The 17,977-nt window shown below is 35.0% G+C and overlaps 1 protein-coding gene across 5 annotated transcripts in view; it reads left to right on the top strand.

The window, feature by feature from the left end:
- LOC136028172 (ileal sodium/bile acid cotransporter-like) overlaps positions 1-17,761 on the top strand; it is a 74,097-nt gene extending 56,336 nt beyond the window's left edge. For all 5 annotated transcript variants that reach the window (XM_065705863.1, XM_065705862.1, XM_065705864.1 and 2 more), the window contains exons 4-7: positions 2,373-2,547; positions 8,419-8,681; positions 13,053-13,239; positions 17,440-17,761. In XM_065705863.1, coding sequence (XP_065561935.1) covers positions 2,373-2,547; positions 8,419-8,681; positions 13,053-13,239; positions 17,440-17,609 — 795 coding nt within the window. In that variant the 3' untranslated portion in view covers positions 17,610-17,761. The remainder of the gene's footprint in view (positions 1-2,372; positions 2,548-8,418; positions 8,682-13,052; positions 13,240-17,439) is intronic.
- The last annotated feature ends 216 nt before the right edge of the window (positions 17,762-17,977 follow it).

Genomic DNA, 17,977 nt, shown 5'->3' with positions numbered 1-17,977 from the left:
TTGACTTGATAAAGTAGTTTTCCCAGATTAGACCATCTGGGGGGCTAAAGGGAGAGGAAAAATTAGAAAAAATTAGATATTTATAACTTACGAGTGGGTGATCGGATCTTAATGAATCTTGATATTTAGAAGGACATCATGACTCAGAGCTCTTATTTTAAATCCTGATCGGCATTAAGCCTCTTGTTTTCCTTTTAAATCAATCTATTGATTCATAGAACTTTTGCTAGAGCTCATACCATATGATCTCTTGGCTCTTAGCTCTTCTCGCCTTGTCACAAGTGCCATATGAGCTCTTAGCTCTTGTTTATATAAAAAATGAAAAAAATACAAATTCGCCCACCTAGATTCAGAAAAATGTATTTTGCCCCCCCCCCCCACAAAAAAATGTGAGTTGACGCCACTGGCTCCGAAAAATTTGCCTCGTCACCGAAATAAGTTTCTGCTAACGAAAGAAAAGTGTTGCTAATAGATACTTGGTTCCCAAATTGTTTCGATAAGTTTTTTATAACTGTAGCACAATGTCATTACTACAGTGGTAGAAACTATAAATATTTTAGGAGACCAATGATAGTAACCATATGTTTTTATCATTTGTGGTGCTCTTTTTTTCTTTTCTTTTTTTTACTACTGTGTCTTTTTTAGCATCATTGTAATGTTTATAGTACTGTACAAGCCCTAGTATTAGGCTTTTTAGTATTTCTTTTTCTATTAATTGGTTTTACCTTTTATTGAGACACCCTTCATCCCGCTCACGCAAAAAATACATTATTTGGTGGAGTTTTGATAAGATTGCTGATGCTAGAACCCAATATTTACCTAATTTATCAAAAAGAAAAATAACTTCTTCAAACAAGACTTTTGCTTGAATTTTGATTAAAATATTTCTTTTATATTAGACTATTAGATGTAGTTGTTTTATATTTGAAGATGTTTATTTGAACATCTTAAAGATTTAGAAATGAAATGCAGCTCTATCAGATTTTTTTTTTAATGACATTCCTCTATTTACTGTTCATTTTGTAATACTATACATTGGTTTTTGTTTGAGTCGATGTAATTCGAATCTAATTTATGTAGTGCTTCGTTTTAAATAAGCTAGCTTAGAAACGTATCCAATTACAATGACACATTGTTACCTAGGAGAGACACTTTCAATATTTTCTCAAATCGAACTGGAATTACTGCTAGGTCGAGCTTTATACGAACTGTTCATAGGCTAATTTAACTAGGTCAGTCAAACAACTATGGAAAAAATTAAAAAAGAACGTTCATTGATGGTTTAGGTATTTGTTGGGTATTTGTTGGCTGGGGTTGGGGTTTGGGTATTGTAAAAAATTAAAAAAGAACGTTCATTGCTGGCTAGGGAGGATTTAAGGTTTTTACTGGTATTTGGCTATATGCTAGAATATATAGAATATGCCTGAGTGTATTTTAGAATGAGTTTGTTTGCACTGATTCTTATTTTGGAGAATATCCTTGCGGATACGCCAAGTTATGATTTTACCAAGCGCTTAGCACTGATCCTAGAAAATATAGTACATGGAATAAGTCGGACTAGTTTCTGAAAGGCTCATGTACACCGCTACCAACACTTTGAGAAAAAAATTGTACCAGTTTTCCAACTAAAATTGGACCGCCAGAGATTATTCTCTACTATCCGAACAGCAGGTTAAAAATTGGTTGTAACAAGAAGAAAATTTTCTATAAACTAAAGCCTGAACAGATATCCGAGTCAGAAAGGAGCAAGTAAAACCAATTGTTCCGGAAAATTTTAAATGTACCGCATTCTACCAGGACCTCTAAATTGTACCAAAAACGGTACAATTGTACCATGTTGGCAACGCCGCCCATGTATTAACCTTTTATAGAGGGTAGCCTGAATTCAGTGTCGGATGGGGAAGAACTCATGTCTGGATAAGGCACTGGACTGTTTCTTACTGCTAAAGTAAACCTAATTTCATGGCTAATGTATATTCGAAAGGTAGAAATCACGCTTAAAGGCAGAATTATGATAATTTATTATTATCAGTTAAGTAGTTTTTATAACTCCTTATCCGTCAAGAGCTAAATGAACTAAAATTCTATTTTTATGTCTTAAACCTTCACATGCATATAATTTAGCTAAAATTCCGTTGGACATTAAATCTTTGCTATGCATTCAAAATAATAAGCATTGAGTCATAGGATATACGAATTACGAAACATCATTCATGATTATTTAAAATTGAAAGGTTTACATGTCCCACTTACATAAGTCCCTTTAAGAATAAGATTTATGCTATGCTGTTCCCAGGTTATATATTTTAGAAAACGGACTAATACCAGTTCCAGTGGTATTCTGAGCTTACTTATTTTGTTTTTCCTTTCAGTGTGCTTTTGTTTTGGGTTTGCTGCTATTTCCAAAAAATCCAGAGCTTCAATTAGGCCTTTTCGTCACAGGCTGTAGTCCTGGTGGAGGAGGATCTAATTTATGGACATATATCCTGGATGGAAATTTGAACCTTTCTGTTACCATGACCTGTATCAGTACTTTTGCAGCTTTTGGTAAGGAATCTTTTTCTTCTTTTATAGTGCTAATTCTGTTAAAGGGATTGATGATATTGAGTTGTTTAAAACTCAGGCTCTCGTAATGTTCATTATAAGGTTTGTTAATTCATCTTTTTAATGGTACTTGAATTTAGATAACAAAATGCATTTCAGTATAAATCGAAGCTTAAAATTTTATGCAGAATTTCTTACAAAAATTCTTCTAACCACTTAGGATGTATTTGTCTCTGATCTCTTAAAAATATATTTTTCATTTCATGTGTATTAAATGCTTTGTGAATAACTGTCACCAACAAAATTCACTTGAGAACGATTTTATCCTTAAAGTAAACCTGAACTACTGCTAACAACTCACCGCAGCACCAAGCCGCTTGAGGCCAACAGAGCTACGCACGGTCTCCCTCCATCCCAATGTATTCAAAGACTCCGCTTTACACCCTCCAAGGAAGTTCCCTCGTCCTTTAAATCTTTCTTTATGACATCCTTCCACCCCAAAGAGGACGACCTGCTTTCCGTTTAGCCCTTGACGGTTGGCCGAAAAGGATAATCTTCGACACACTGTCATCTTTCATCCCCAGAACATGCCCTGGCCATCTCGACCTTTCTCTCATTATAACACTAGAAAGCAGGATTGAACCTTACTTTTCGTACAGCCTACTATTTGAAATACAGCCAATGAGCCGGGTACCCAGAACAATCTGTTGGCAATATCTCTGGAAAACATCTAGCAAATCTTCATCCGCTTTTCGGAGCGCCCATGCTTCAGAGCCATATTTGACCACTCTCATTACTGTAGCTTCCAATATTCTAATCTTGTTTTGCAGACTTGTCTTCCTTTTCATTCAAACTTTTTTTAACTGTGAAAAAACAGCCGGATCCTTTGCTATTCTACTTTTTAACATCTTCACTGCTCTCACCGTCTTTACTAATAATGCTGCTAAGGTAAGTGAAGCTGCCCATCTGATCAATATTTTCGTTACCCAACGTCACCGTTTCATCTTCACTTATTCCTAGCGATAGTGACTTCGTCTTCTTAACTTTAATTTACAAACCTATTCTTTCACTTTCACTTGCTCACACTTTCATCTAGGATCCTTAAATCATCAGCATAATCTAAAGTTCAAGGTAGTTTTTCCTCTCCGGTTGATTCCGTGGTCTCCCATTGCCTTTCCTGTGCTCCTTAATACAGAGTCTATCAAAAAGTTCCATAGAAAGGAGAATAGAAGGCAACTGTGCTTAACTCCTAATTTAACACAAAACCAGCTGCTAACCTCATTTCCAACTACCTAGCCTCATTTTTTCATCCTTTTAGTACTGTCGCTAATTCTTCCTCATAAAACAAATCTTCCTCCACATCCAAGGTATCGCAAACTTTTTCATTTTCCTCTATATCTTTTCGTGCAACTCTATCTGGGCTTAGCAACACATTCTCAAAATGATTTGCCCATCTCTCTTTAACTCTTTCCTTGTCACTAATTATGGCCCCGTTCCTATCTTTAACTTGGACAAGTCCGTATTGACTACTCCCTCTCAATTTATTAACATGCCAGTACAACATTTTACTATTATGCCGCCTAGCTGCATCTTCCGGATCTTCAGCAATTTTATCCATGGCTTCCACTTTACATGTCCTTAGTTCATTTTTCAATGCTTCCTCCACTTTCTTTACATTCCTTTTGTTCTCATATGGTCTATCACTCAGATAATCCTTGTACAAGACCCTTCTCCTCTCTATTAAACATAAAGCCTTTTCACTAATATTCCTTGCTGCAGTCCTAACTTTCTTCCCTAAGACGCCATCAGCAACTTCACAAATTGTTTTTCTAAAATATTTCCATCCGTCTTCCGTACTATGAAATTTTAAACTTATCAGTCTAGTATTCAACTGTTCTTGGAAAGTTTCTCCTTAATTCTCATCCTGGAGTCTACCAACATCATAACTTCCCGGTGGATAGCTACCCTTCCGAAACTTCAGCTTTTAATTAACCCTAGACACTACTAGATGGTGATCTTTACTTTTAACATCAATAAAACCACTTCTATATACCCTAGTATCTTGCATTGACCCTGTCAGTGTTTGGTTTCCAATAACGTAATCAATAAGGTTTGTTTTTCTTACCATTACGTCAATACCATGTCAACTTATAGAGTATTTTATGACCAAACATAGTACTGGTTATAATTAGATTGTTATACCTATAAAACTGCAAAAGTCTTTAGCCTTTTCTATTTTCTTTTCCTACGCCAAATTTACCTAGGCTAAGATACCATCTATCCCTATTTCTACCGACCTGGCCTTTAAAATCTCGTAATAAAAACACGATATTTCTACCTCGGACCCTGTCTATTTGCTCCTGTAACTGTAAGTAAAATTATCTGAGTTTCTAGTAACTCCGTCAGTCGGCTCTAAAGGGGCATATTCTACTATAACTGATATCCGGAACTTTAAGTCATAAAATGAGCAATTAGTATTCTATTATTTGTACCTACCCAGTCTGAACAAGACTTCGCGGCTTCATTATTTATCATGAGCCCTACTCCCTGTCTGTGTATCCAATCCTTCCTGCCAGAGTAAACAAATTCATATCGCCTCATTTCATGCTTCTACCCCTTGGATATGAGTTTCTGAAACTCCTAATATAAACAGTTCCAATCGTCTAAATTCGTCAGTCAAAATATCGATAAGATAGTTATTTTTTAACGTCGTAACATTCCAAGTTCCAATTTTCATGTTTTTTAGTTATTGAAATTATATTGGCCTCAGGAAAAGTAATGATCCCGGATACCAGTGCGGGACGAGGATCAACACATCTTCTTAAGTCTAGACCGAAGCGCTTAAGCTGGCTTAGAACCGGACTGCAAGAAGTCAATGGGACCTCCAGAATGAATGGAGGCTTTGTGCAATCCTGGGCCCATCTTGGTCACAACAAGGTTTCAGCACTTGGTGATGCTCTTTTACAAATAAATTCTTCACTGACAGTCTCAAGCCTATTATATCCAACTTATTAAAAACAGACCAAGCCATGAAGAGTTATTCATTAATCAGAATCCCATGCAAATGCGTGTCATTTACTAGGCTATAATTTCCTCGAAGGGCGCCATTCCTCAAGTGGGAACATGAGTTGGCCGCAAGATCCTATGTCTTGCAGCTATCCCGGAAAGGTCGAGGCAGCCCTTTATAGAGGCCTTTGTTCATAGATCTGGATCTTACGCCCTGCCGCAGTTATCCTCCTATAGAACTAAATGAAACTCCACTTTGTTATAAACCATTGTTCAGTGACACCAGTTTACAAAAATGCAGGAAGGGGCGAGGATTTTTTTTATGATATAAAAACAGACGTTTTTCAAAATAAGAGTGGGTGGAGTATACTTTTTAAATGTGCTTTAATGAAAATGCCATACGTGTATTTTTTGGAGTCAAGGGTTGGGTGCAATTATCTCCCCGGATTTTTCTCACCCCCCCCCAATTGGCGTCCTGCTTGCCTGACTTATCTGACATGTTATTAGACGACTAACGTTTTCTCTTTTCATTCACAGGCTCCCATCTGCACTCGGTCATATATAAACTAGTCTGTACAACATACTTCTACCGAATTAGTCAGTAATTTTGTTCATTAGTGTGAACACAGAAAACAATTTGCTTTTATTAAGATTACGCCTGACAGATTCCCTTATATCTATCAGAACTTTCACTTTTTAGTTTTTTTTGTGATTATAATATAATAACTCCTTAGTTGTTTAAAATGAATTACCCACTGTACCATAAATAAATGGTTCATTGTTTGTACTCTAAAGCTGTTGATGATAAAGTGATAGTGCTTAATAGAGTCTTTGTTTAGCAAATATTGCCCTGAAAGTTTGGAATTTTGATAGATAAGGTTGCTTGCTTTAAAAAAAGAGAAAAAATATGTTTTTATGTTTATCCTCTACGATCAGATAAGCCGATGTTTAGAGGTTCGGGATAGGGTTAAGTTGCAAGATTTTAGACTAAAGATACCAGCCCAACTTCAGATATTGATTAGTTACTCATTTAGTTGTATTTGTTTCCATTAATTGAATGACATAATATTAATATAGCCAAGGGATTCGTTAAGTTTAAAAAATCGTTCACACCATACGATGTGCGCCAGGCATGGCTTAAGTGTCTTACGCCGGACGAGTAGTAGACAATGTTTGGACCAATTAGGAATTGCACGGAGAGCTCTTGCGACGCGTGGCAGAACACGTAGTGCTCCAAAGATCTACACGACATGGCAGATAGTGAGTGACCCCTCTAATGTAGCTATTTCCTCGGCGCATGTTCAACGATTTTTCATGTTTTGTATGTCCCCATTTAGAGGCATTCCGGAACGATGTTTGTCTTAGACAGAATGAAATTGGTCATTCGATTGCTTCTTCCATCACCAAGTTACTCTTTCTTGGACCGGTAACCCTCTCTATTGATACAATTCAAGTTGGTACAGAAACAGTTTCATCTTGCATTCCTCTTGGGTATTTAGACCTTCCATTTGTAGAATCATTTAATGCCACGAGCCACCTTATAGTCAATTCTTTGAAAGAAAAGCTAAGAAAATCCTACGCGTATCTCCCCAGGCTAGAGGGCCAATTTGATCAGAGAACGCTTGATCGACCATATAATGTTCTTTTTTGCACCGCATGTGTTCTCTTGACGCTATTTAAAAATTCTTCTCCGCCTCGGATAAAAAGCAGATCCGATGGTTATTATTCAGGTTCTGTAAACACTTTTCCAGCATCCTTATTCGGATTTGTAATAGTTAAATTTTCAAAAGGATTTTTAAAATACTTTTTACCTTGACAATTTGACAGAGTAAATGAATCCCCCTCCCTAAGATTGATTTCTGAGACTACACACTCTTCATCCTTCTAGGAATTGGGATTTACTAGCCTAAAACGTGGTTTTTTGGTGTTTATGACCTTTCTTTGGAAGAAATACTCTGATGCCTTTTCCTCCGAAAAGGAAATTTTCACCTGTGTCCATATTCAAACCCTGATAGGATAGGAGAGAGTGAGGAGGGGATTCCCCCATCAAGGCTGGTCTAAAGAACTCCTTCACAGAATATGGTTAAGATAGAGACTAAAAATAGATTTGATTTCGCACTTTCACCTGCTAGAGATTTTGAACTACCGTTTATGCTTAACATTTTGATTTTAAAAATATTCTGCTAGAGCTAAACCGTAATGTTCAATTAATTGCACAAAACAAGAACAAATAAACAGGCTTTCTTTTATGTATTGGTCTTATCGTGTGAACTAATAGCGTAGAATTAGCGTAAAATTCATTGTGATTCATCAGGACGATGTCTAGGATTTTGTATTCGGATCGGGACAGGGTAAACTATTAAAAATATTTTTTTTTTTAGTCTTTTTAGCCAAATGAAGCGGAAAAATGTGACTTTTTTGTATAATTTTTGTTATTTCTGTGAGAGAAGATTCACATTGGAAGTTGTTCTATTAGTTTTCCTTACGGTACTTACGTGTTATGGCGATTACATCCAAGAAGTGCAGTTAGGATAATCCTAATGCAATATACCAAAATATGATGAAAATATAAGGCTTTGTAACAAAATTATGGGAGCTACAACAGAGAATTAAGGGAAAGCTGACCGCCTAGATCACATTATATTACATATTTAATTAAAATGTACCTGCATAGTAGTTTATCTTACTGAGACTAAGCTAATTGTCACCGAATGCACACAAAGAAACCGGTTTTACTCAAGTCAAGAACAACAGTTTGGTCGCTTTAACACGTAAGTATTTTTAATACCTATAATGGACGTGTTTAGGCTATTCCCTAAAATACTTATATTCAGATTTGTCAAATATCTGATGGTGTTTTTTTTTCAGCTATGATTCCGTTTTGGTCGTTCACCCTGGGCCGTATCGTCTTCAGTCAATCAGCTATTCAGATCCCATATATGAGAATCGTGACGATGGCTGCTGGGCTTGTTGTGCCGCTTGCTGTTGGTATAGCCATTCGTCGTTTTTTACCCCGTGTTGCTGATGTGTTAGTCAAGATGTTAAAGCCAATGGCGTCTCTTTTCATTGTTTTTATAATTGTGTTCGGAGTGTATACGAATCTCTATATGTTTCAGATAATGGGATGGCAGGTTAGTGACTTTAATTGAATATTAAGGGGTCCCGTACTATTACTAACAACCCACTGCAGCATCAAGTCATTTGGGGTGAACAGCTTTGCACGCTGCTCCTCCAGCCCGATCTTTTCAAAAGTTTATTTCACATGGTCTCCATAGGGTCAATAAAAGATTATTTTGAAGTTTGTCTTTTACTTTGGAAAAGAGTGACCTTTCCTAGCTCAAAAAAGCTCTTGTCCAGATATTTATTAAATTTTCAGGAATTGATCCTATATTTCAAATCAGAACCTTAAGGGTAGTTTGAAGTCCCAACTCCGCCGCATTGTGAAGACAAACTTCACTGATTTTGTGAAGACAGGTCATAAATCTTGGAAATAAGTTCAAACTTGGCTTAAAGTCTTCTCGTCTAGGCTGTGGTAATCCGGATTTAAGCCAAACTCTTGGACAAATTCGATCTTTCTTTTTTTAAGTTTTTTAATCTATTCCATTGAAATGTGCCTTGTTTTATCACAGTGTGACGTGCCGGTCAGTTCCAAAGGATTTTATAAACCTGACCCAAGTACTTTCCGAGCTACTGGAATACCGCCCTGCTTTGCGTTCACCATCTGTGGTCGTCTTGAGATGTCCCAGTGTTTAAAAGTGGCAAAGCTAAAAGAATAAAATATTTTAAGGAGGCGAAACAAGTTTTTTTTATACCAATAATATTTTTTTAAACGCTTACACCGCTCGGGATGTAAATTGGTGCTATAGCCATGTTTTGAAAGACTAATTCTTTACGTTTGGCATTGTATTTATTCACATCTGTCAAGATATAAATTGAGAACAGTTAAACAAAATATCCATAAAATATTTTTTGCTACCAAATGAGGCAAATATTTTCAAAGTGTGCGTCACCAATTCTCTAGTATTAAAAAAGGTGGAAATATATTTGGATAACTTTTGTCTCTTCTCAATAAACGTCTGCGTGGGAATTTATTCCTAGGAATATATTAATTTTTTTTTCTTAATCATTGGTTTGTACATATCCTTTCTTCTCAACCTTGGAATCATAGAATTATTTGAAATTAACTCTGCTATCTTAGTTTCAGAATGGGAATCACTGAAAATATATGTGTTACTCTTAAATAGCCTAATTCTAAGATGGGGAAAATATAGAAATTTACTGCAGCATATATGTTTAGAATAAGCAGATAATAACTCTGCTATCTGAGTTTCAGAATGGTAATCACTGAAAAGATATGTGTTACTCTTAAATAGCCTAATTCTAAGATGGGGAAAATATGGAAATTTCTCTAACTAATTTTTTTAATAATTGTATTTGATTTTTGATAATCGGATCTAATTATTTAATTAAATAAAATAACTTTTTAATAGTTAATTTTTCTGATTAATAAATTTCTTTAAATTCCAAACAAATTTATTCGTTCTTGAGTCTAAGAAAGAGAAAATAAAGGTCAAGTTTCTTACCAAGAATTTCAGTAACAGGCAATAATATTGATTTTAACCTAATTATTGTACTTGTGATATAGCCAAATGCAATTGACGCAAATAAGCTGTGGAGCACTTACAGTAGGAAATGTAGCAGACTTTTGACCTATTAAATGGAAAAAGCAAGTTTTTTTTAACCAAAAGTAAGGAGCAACATTAAAGCTTAAAACAAGAAGAAATTACTACGTATATGAGGGAGGCCACCCCGTCTTCAATATCTCGGTCGTTACGCCAAAGTTGATTTTTTTTGTTCCAGTTATTTAAGAATGACAAAGGTCGTTCGATTAGGATAATAAGCTCTTTTAAAAGTTCTAATAAAAACTTAAGCGTAAAGAGTGAGACATTGAGGAGAGGGCGACCTCCTCATTTGCGTAGTAATTTCTGTTCGTTTTAAGTTTTAATGTTGTTTCTGACTTTCAGCTGAAAAATTTGTTTTTTTTTTATTTTAATTTCTGATCGTTTTTTAAATAACGCTGGGAAATCCACTCCCCTTCCATGGAAAGATCGTCTCACAGAACCCAACACTCCCCCCCCCCTCAGCCATAAAAATATCCCAAAAGGTCATCACCAGAAACGTCTGTATACTTCTCAGTAACCAATACTATACGTAAGCTATGGGCCAAGTTCACAGCTTGCAGCCCTTCCTCCGGGGACTGTGGGGGTCAAATCATTATCAAAGACATACTTTTAAGATTTCTCGACTTTGGGGGGAAATGAGCGTGGGAGGGAGGCTAACTCCCCTCTAATATTTTGGTCACTTAAAAAGGGCACTTAAACTTTTGATTTCCGATCAAATGAGCCCTCTCCCGATCTTTTATAATCACAGGTTCGATACAATCACCCCTGGGGAAAACGAATAAAAAAATAAACACGCCTCCATGATCTTTCTTCCGACAAAATATGCAAAATCCATGTTTTTTGTACATAAGAGCTTGAAACCTCTACAGTAGGGTTCTCTTGGATGCTGAATCTGATGGTGTTATTGTTATTAAGATTAGTTGATGTTTTTGGGGATATTTCCCCTTTTTTAAAAATTGTATAAAACTCCCCAGGCTTTTAACTTTTGATGGGTAACATTAATGTTGATAAATTTTAGATGTTGCGAATAAGTATCAAAATTCAATTGTTTTTATGTATTTATTGCTATCAAGACTCTGTTTCTTAGAGTTTAGGTTATTATTGAGCCGCATCGCTCCTTACTTATAGTTCGTTACCACGAACTGTTTGATAAAAAGAGTTCCGCTTGACACGTTTGTTGTTATTATAGAAATAATTTGCATTTTCTATCTAAATAAAGACATGTTTAAGGTTCTAGCACTACTAAAGACAGTTGAATTCAACACCCAATCGCAATAAGCATCATGTAACGTGCTCATATTCAGACGGGTGATGGACGTACAAGAGAAACTGGGATTGTAAGGCAAATAGGTCTTTGTAAGACCTTAGTGTTAGAGAGGCTTAGCTAGAAATATGTCTAATCTACATTTTAACCTCCGTGGACGTTTGACTGTCCTTCGTTTTTAATATTGCCTATAATCTATTGTCATTTCCTCGTCATAGCATTTATAGAAAGTTACAAGAATTTTACTTTTTCCATAATTTAAGTATTATAGTAGATTAACTGTTTTTCTGTGAGAGGATGTATGTCATTACTTATGATGCAATTCCACACTACACGAAAACAACCTTTTGAGCAATAATGATATTTTAGGAATTTGATGGGTTTCTTTCTGTACACATTATCAGATATGAAACTTGTTGTGCGTTTTAAATGTCAAAGGATTAGTTATCCAATAAGTATGATTACTATGATATACCAGTCTCAACGAAGTTCGAATCAAATAAGCTTGTTTTTAGCTAGATCAACAAATCTTCTGTTTGAACGGGTTGGGTCTCAACTGACTCCCTCAAAAAGTTAGCATTAAATCTCAATGTTAGTAAAACCACATCGTGAAATGACTTACTTAATCGATATCGCGACAGACATTGCCATAAAAAATAGTATTCTTCCTCAAATTTTTAACTCTAAAAAAAAAAAAGAGTGAAAAAAAACGAACTGAAGGTGTGATTTCGTCACGACAATAAAGTTTATGCTTTTATATCAAGAGAAAGGCCACCGGTATATTTTTTTTTACTATTAATGTGTTTTTCTTCTTTTTTATTATTAGTTTTTTTATGATGATGATTTCATTTTTTAGACGTTTTTATGTATAATTTTTTAATTAATTTTAGCTATATGTTCAATCAAAATTACAGAGATAGAAGAGTAATGTATTATAACTGGAACCATTATAAGAAATTGAAAGAAACGACAACAGGAAAATAGTCTCTTAGTTGCAAAACAGGAACCGTAAATTGTCTAGTTTTTAGGGTTATCTCCTCTATTAGGATGTACAGTTATCTCCTGTTAAAGTTTAGGTTAGAACGTGAACCTAAATTAATTCAGTATTATGGGTAAAACAGCTCAAATCTTAGGCTATGATAAATGCTGGCCAATATATTTATTAGGATAGATGCACATAGTCTGGGCCAAGGAATATCAGGACATTTTCCTAATGATCATCTTACAAAATAAATTTTATGCGTGGTTAAGGCCGTATCTAGGGAGGGGGATTACGAGTTCGAACCCCCCTCTATAAATTGCTGTCCTCCTCGTAAAAAACGTAACAAAATCCACGTAAACGAATTTGTGATGTGTTTTTTTTTTTTAAAGTTTGATTTGTAAGCCACTCCCCTACCCTACTCCGAAAAAAATCTTTCCCCAAGCAAAAATCCTGGCTACGCCCTTTTGCGTGGTTTATTACAGTTAGGCTAAATTCAGAAAGGGTGGGAACCATGCCCATTCGTGTACATCGTTATGGGTATAATTTCTTGTATTTTGTACGAATTTCTTTTTAGGTGTTCACTGCCGGTTTTTCTCTACCATTCCTAGGCTATTGTTTTGGGGCCGTAGCTGCGTATTTGTTGCGACGTCCAATTGAAGACGTTATTGCAATTTCTGTTGAAACTGGTCTACAAAATACGGGCATTGCCATTTTTCTCCTTAGATTTACGCTACCTCAACCTGATGCTGATTTAAATACAGGTATGCAGAAATCTTATGTTTCTCTAGATATAGAAATTCTTGATATATATTTATTTCTTGTATAATACTGGAGATATATTTCTTTTGAAATAGTGAATTTGCAGGATGCGGCTGAATCTAAGGTTTTCAAAATTGAACGGTTTACACTGGAATTGGCATCTAATTAAAAAATAATCTTGGTATCTGTAGTATATTTAACATTCCCTCAGTTTTCCATTGATCTACCGAATCAATGCGTACAAGATAGACAATTGAAGCATGGGAGAGTCTAGCCTGGGTTTTGTAGAACAAACAAGAAATTAAACACAAGACCTTTTGCAGAATGCAAAAAATATATCACTAGATCTGTTTTTGAAGCTAGTATTATCTTATTAGCTTCTTACTTTCTCTCTTTTTCTTCTTCAAACACCAAAGGCTTTGCTGGTATGGTACAAATATCAAACTGCTCATATTTTATGTTTTTACATTAAGGCCATAGTCGTTCTAGATTTAGATAGAAACTCCCGGGATTAGCCAATCAGTCATGAAAGAAAGTACGCTAATCTATCCCTTTGCTGCTAAAAGAGGATCGTAAGGGACAAGGTCTGTTTTACACAGACCTTGGCGAGCTGAGCCTCGTTCGATTTACCCTATATGTGAACTGATAATTATATTTTGCCGTTTTTTTTGGATTGGGCTCCGCCTTTTATGGACTTGCTATTTTTAGAATATTTACACTCGTGACACCATAAGAAAGAAATCCCTGCATCCTTTAAGAGTATGAACAAGTCTATATATTTCTTTGTTTCACTTTGTTTCTTGGCAATTTTTTTTCACAGACCTTGGCGGGCTGAGCCTCGTTCGACTTACCCTATATGCTAACTAATAAGTATATTTTGCCGTTTTTTTTTTTTTTGAATTCCTAGTTAACTTTGAACGTTTTTTTGGACCAACGGATTCTTCGTTAACTAAAAAGTTGACTAAGAAACAATTATTTAGAATTCTTCGTTCTTATATATATATACAAAGAGTTTCTGGCAAGGAATTTGAACTCGACAGCTTATGCTAGCCTCTATTGTAAAAGGCTTTCATGGTAAAAGTAAACTCTTGCAAAATATGATGATTCATTTTGGGTTTCCCAGATTGAATGATGCAGTTGCTTATTAAAATCGCTCACTCAGAGGCTGAATTTCTAAGGCTTGAGTTTACTTTTCTTTCTGTAAGAGGAAACACAAGATTTAAAATTTTCACTTAAAGGCTAATTTCGTGTTAGTCTAAATGATTTCGGCCTACTTCATTGTTTTGACTATTTCAGGCCTCACCTTTCTAAACCTGATGGTCCGTTCCTAATATCTTGTACGGCTCACGTTATAGCAACTTCGAGTTTTCTGCCAAACTTTTCTTTCTATTTACAAAAGCCTGGTGAACTTTTTTGGCTCACTTTCTGGCAGATAAAACGCAAAAAAGCGAAAAAATTATACTTGTTTGTTAACTAAGTTTAGTTAAGTCGAAGGAAACTCCGAATGACTTGTTAGTTGGAATATTTAGTTTCTTATATCAGAGAATTTTGCGTAAAGTGAGCTACTTGCTGTAACATTTATGCAACATTTTGCAGAACTTGACGACTTTGCTTAGCAATAAATTCAGGTCCATTTTAAAATAAAGATAAACCACAGAAAAAACAAAATCTAATTTGAAAAGTATTTTCAATAATGATTTAGTCCGTTAAGCTTAATTTGTAATATTGTTTTCCAGTTTGTTAGGTAAAAGTCAACCTTGTATCTTATTGCACAAGGTCGCGTGATCAGAAGTCTCGTTACAGATGAAATATCTTATTCAATCAAGGTCATCAACATGTTTGTTACCTTAGGAACAGGGATACAAACATCATTTGGGAAAATAAGATTACTGTCTTCAAATAAGAAGTTGAAGATGCTATCTGACGGGCATTTTTGTTTTGTTATTATTATCACCTAAGTTTTACCAGGTGAGATTATGAGTAAGTATTCTGCGTCTGAGAATGGGGCGGATAGTAGCGTCAAGTATAGAGGGACTATATTATCTCAGTTGCGAAAATGTCAATAATTACTGAAGAAACCTGCATCTTAAGGTGACCCTTAGTAATTTTAACGATGTGCGAATGAGACCCCAAAGAGGAATCGAAATAATACTAAGCCTTATCGCACTAATATTCGTAATATAATAAATACTCCTATAAGAATATGAGGTAAACCATCACTGCCCATACCTGCCTTCTCTTTATGCCCAAATTAAACTTATCTAGAGCTCTGTATAGAGTATGGTCAATATATAATCTTGAATTGTCTTAAGTTTCAAAACTTTAACTTTGACACAATGGGAGTAAGTCTAATTATAGTGGCAACCCCCTTCTTGCTTAAGATAACCCCCTTCAATATGATACAAAAAGGAACGGCAATGAAAATAAAGAAAACTTTTTCAAATAATAGTAAAAAGCAATAAAAAATTAAAATAAATATTAATACTACTTATACAAAATAGGCAAAAACTATACAAAAGATTAAAATTTAGAATAAAGGTAAGGCGCTGAAGGAACAGAAGTTAACCCCTCACCTTCTCTTTATAATCAATTATTTTGTTCTTTATGTATCAATATCCTTTTCAAAAGTTTGGCCGCTGTCGAACGAATATACCTTTCTTCTTCAAAAAAATGTCGTAAAAGTTCCTTAGCCGTCTGATAAACAAATTTCAATAGCTGTTACTATTGTTTCGAAAAAATGCCACAAAAACTGCCTAACTGTCGGATAAGCTGTTTCAACAGTTTTTAATGTCGTGTAGAGAAAATTGCCTTAAATATTGCTTAGCTCTACAGTAAAACGACTTCAACAGCTGTTAGTGCTGTGGAAGAAAATGGTTGTAAAAGCTGCTTAGTAGTCTGATAAAATTTTCTCAACTCATAATATTGCTTGACAAAGTAGAGGTGATAAACAAATATTGCTCCTGTATGAGCACCTGTGTGAACCTAGGCTTGCACATTATTGACACTCATTTGGCTACTTGAATAACTCTAGGTTAAATAATGTTTTGAAACCGATAAAATCCTCTCAAAAATGTAGATAGTAAAGAGGCTAGAAAGACCTGTTTTTAACTAATTGATTCATCAGTAGTTGAGACACTGAAAGACTATTGTGGCAACCATGGGTAGTCGCCTACCTGCTATGAAGAAAAGCGGCACCGCAAATGTAACCACACTATAGGATCTTTTCACCTTGCTAACTCGTTTTCAAGAAAAATTTTTGGGTTAAGGACTTATTTTATGCGCAAAGGTGACAAGATTTGTCGTAAGTGTTGTTCATAGTTAGTGAAAGCTAATAACAATAATAATAACAGTCGTCTAGATATTTTCTGCATGTTTTTCTTTTTTATTCCGATTGTTAATTTAGAAAAGATATTTCTAAAATAGGTGAGGTATCTCCAGTCCCTCATTTAGGGATAAAACAATAGAATTCTGCCAGAAAAGGGTAGAAAGAGAAAAGAGTAGAAAATAGAAGAAAAGTAGGAAATAAGACACTAATAGTAGAAAAAATGAGAATTAATTATAATGGAATCAAATATGTTGCTTAATATATACGTTACTTAATATAATGGATGGATGAATGAAATACTTTATTATCCACCAAAACAAAAAAGTGACAAAGATGGAGTACAGAAAGAGAGAAAAACAAGAAATATAAATAAGTATCAAAAATAGATACTGTACATAAAAGTGAAATATCAAATAGATAGGCATCTGTAGCTATGACATCTTTTTCGTCGTTTTTTAACTTGTTTTAAGTAAGTAATGGACGCAATCAAATTTAAAGAAGCATTGAGTGTCGCCGAATCTACAGAAATTTTTCATTTCGCCTTTATGTTTTAGCTGTATTTATAACGATAGTGATTCTTAGCAAAAAATAAAAAAAAAAGTCATAAAGCCAACTCGAATTTTAAGATAGAGACATGGAAATATTGAAATTAACATCTGTTACTCTTGATTTTAATTAATATTAAAACAGCCGAGAAAACAAAAGTAATGAAAAAAAAATTCCTCTCCTCCTTCTTTTTCCAGAATTCTTTCTCTAGTTGTAAAAAAGGAAATAAATGGAAATTTTTCACATCAAACTATTCTGAGTGAAATATTTATGAAGCGTTTATATAGTTTAGTGCTGAATGGAATTATCGAGAGCTTCTCTTCTCTTTTAGTTGTTCCCGTGGCATCTGCAATTATGACTCCTTTGCCGCTAACCATTGCTCTTATCATTCTTAAGCTCCGTGCTTGGAAGGCGAAGAGCATGGAGACTGAAAAGAAAGCTCCTAGTACAATTTTGGTCGCACATGATAGTATTACTCCTCTCACTTATGTAGAAGCATAGAATGCGGCAGCACTGCGAAGCAGAACAATATAGTTTTCGGTGTTTTATTCGGTGCAAGGCTAAACTGTGATTTATTTTAGAAGCTTCCTCATCTCACTCAACTGTTGAGTTAACGGTTTATATAAATATACGCAAACATATATATATTAATTCTTTTCACTCTCATCTTTGTTTTAGCCTCAGCTCATCCCTTTATCACATGAGAGGATAGAAGTAATGTCTCATAACACAACTAAGCCTCAGTATGAGCTTGAGTAAATTTTTATGTGCTGACAAGATAGAATTGTTTAAGAGAATAAAGCCGAATATCATCTATCAATTTGACTGAGAACAGGCCCATCCCAGAGCTGAATCTACGATTAGGGTTA

This window comes from Artemia franciscana, chromosome 6, assembly GCF_032884065.1.
Source record: "Artemia franciscana chromosome 6, ASM3288406v1, whole genome shotgun sequence".
In the NCBI taxonomy this organism is placed as follows: Eukaryota; Metazoa; Arthropoda; class Branchiopoda; order Anostraca; family Artemiidae; genus Artemia; species Artemia franciscana.
Note: the sequence above shows the minus strand (reverse complement) of the source record. Positions and strands in the feature narration are given on the sequence as shown.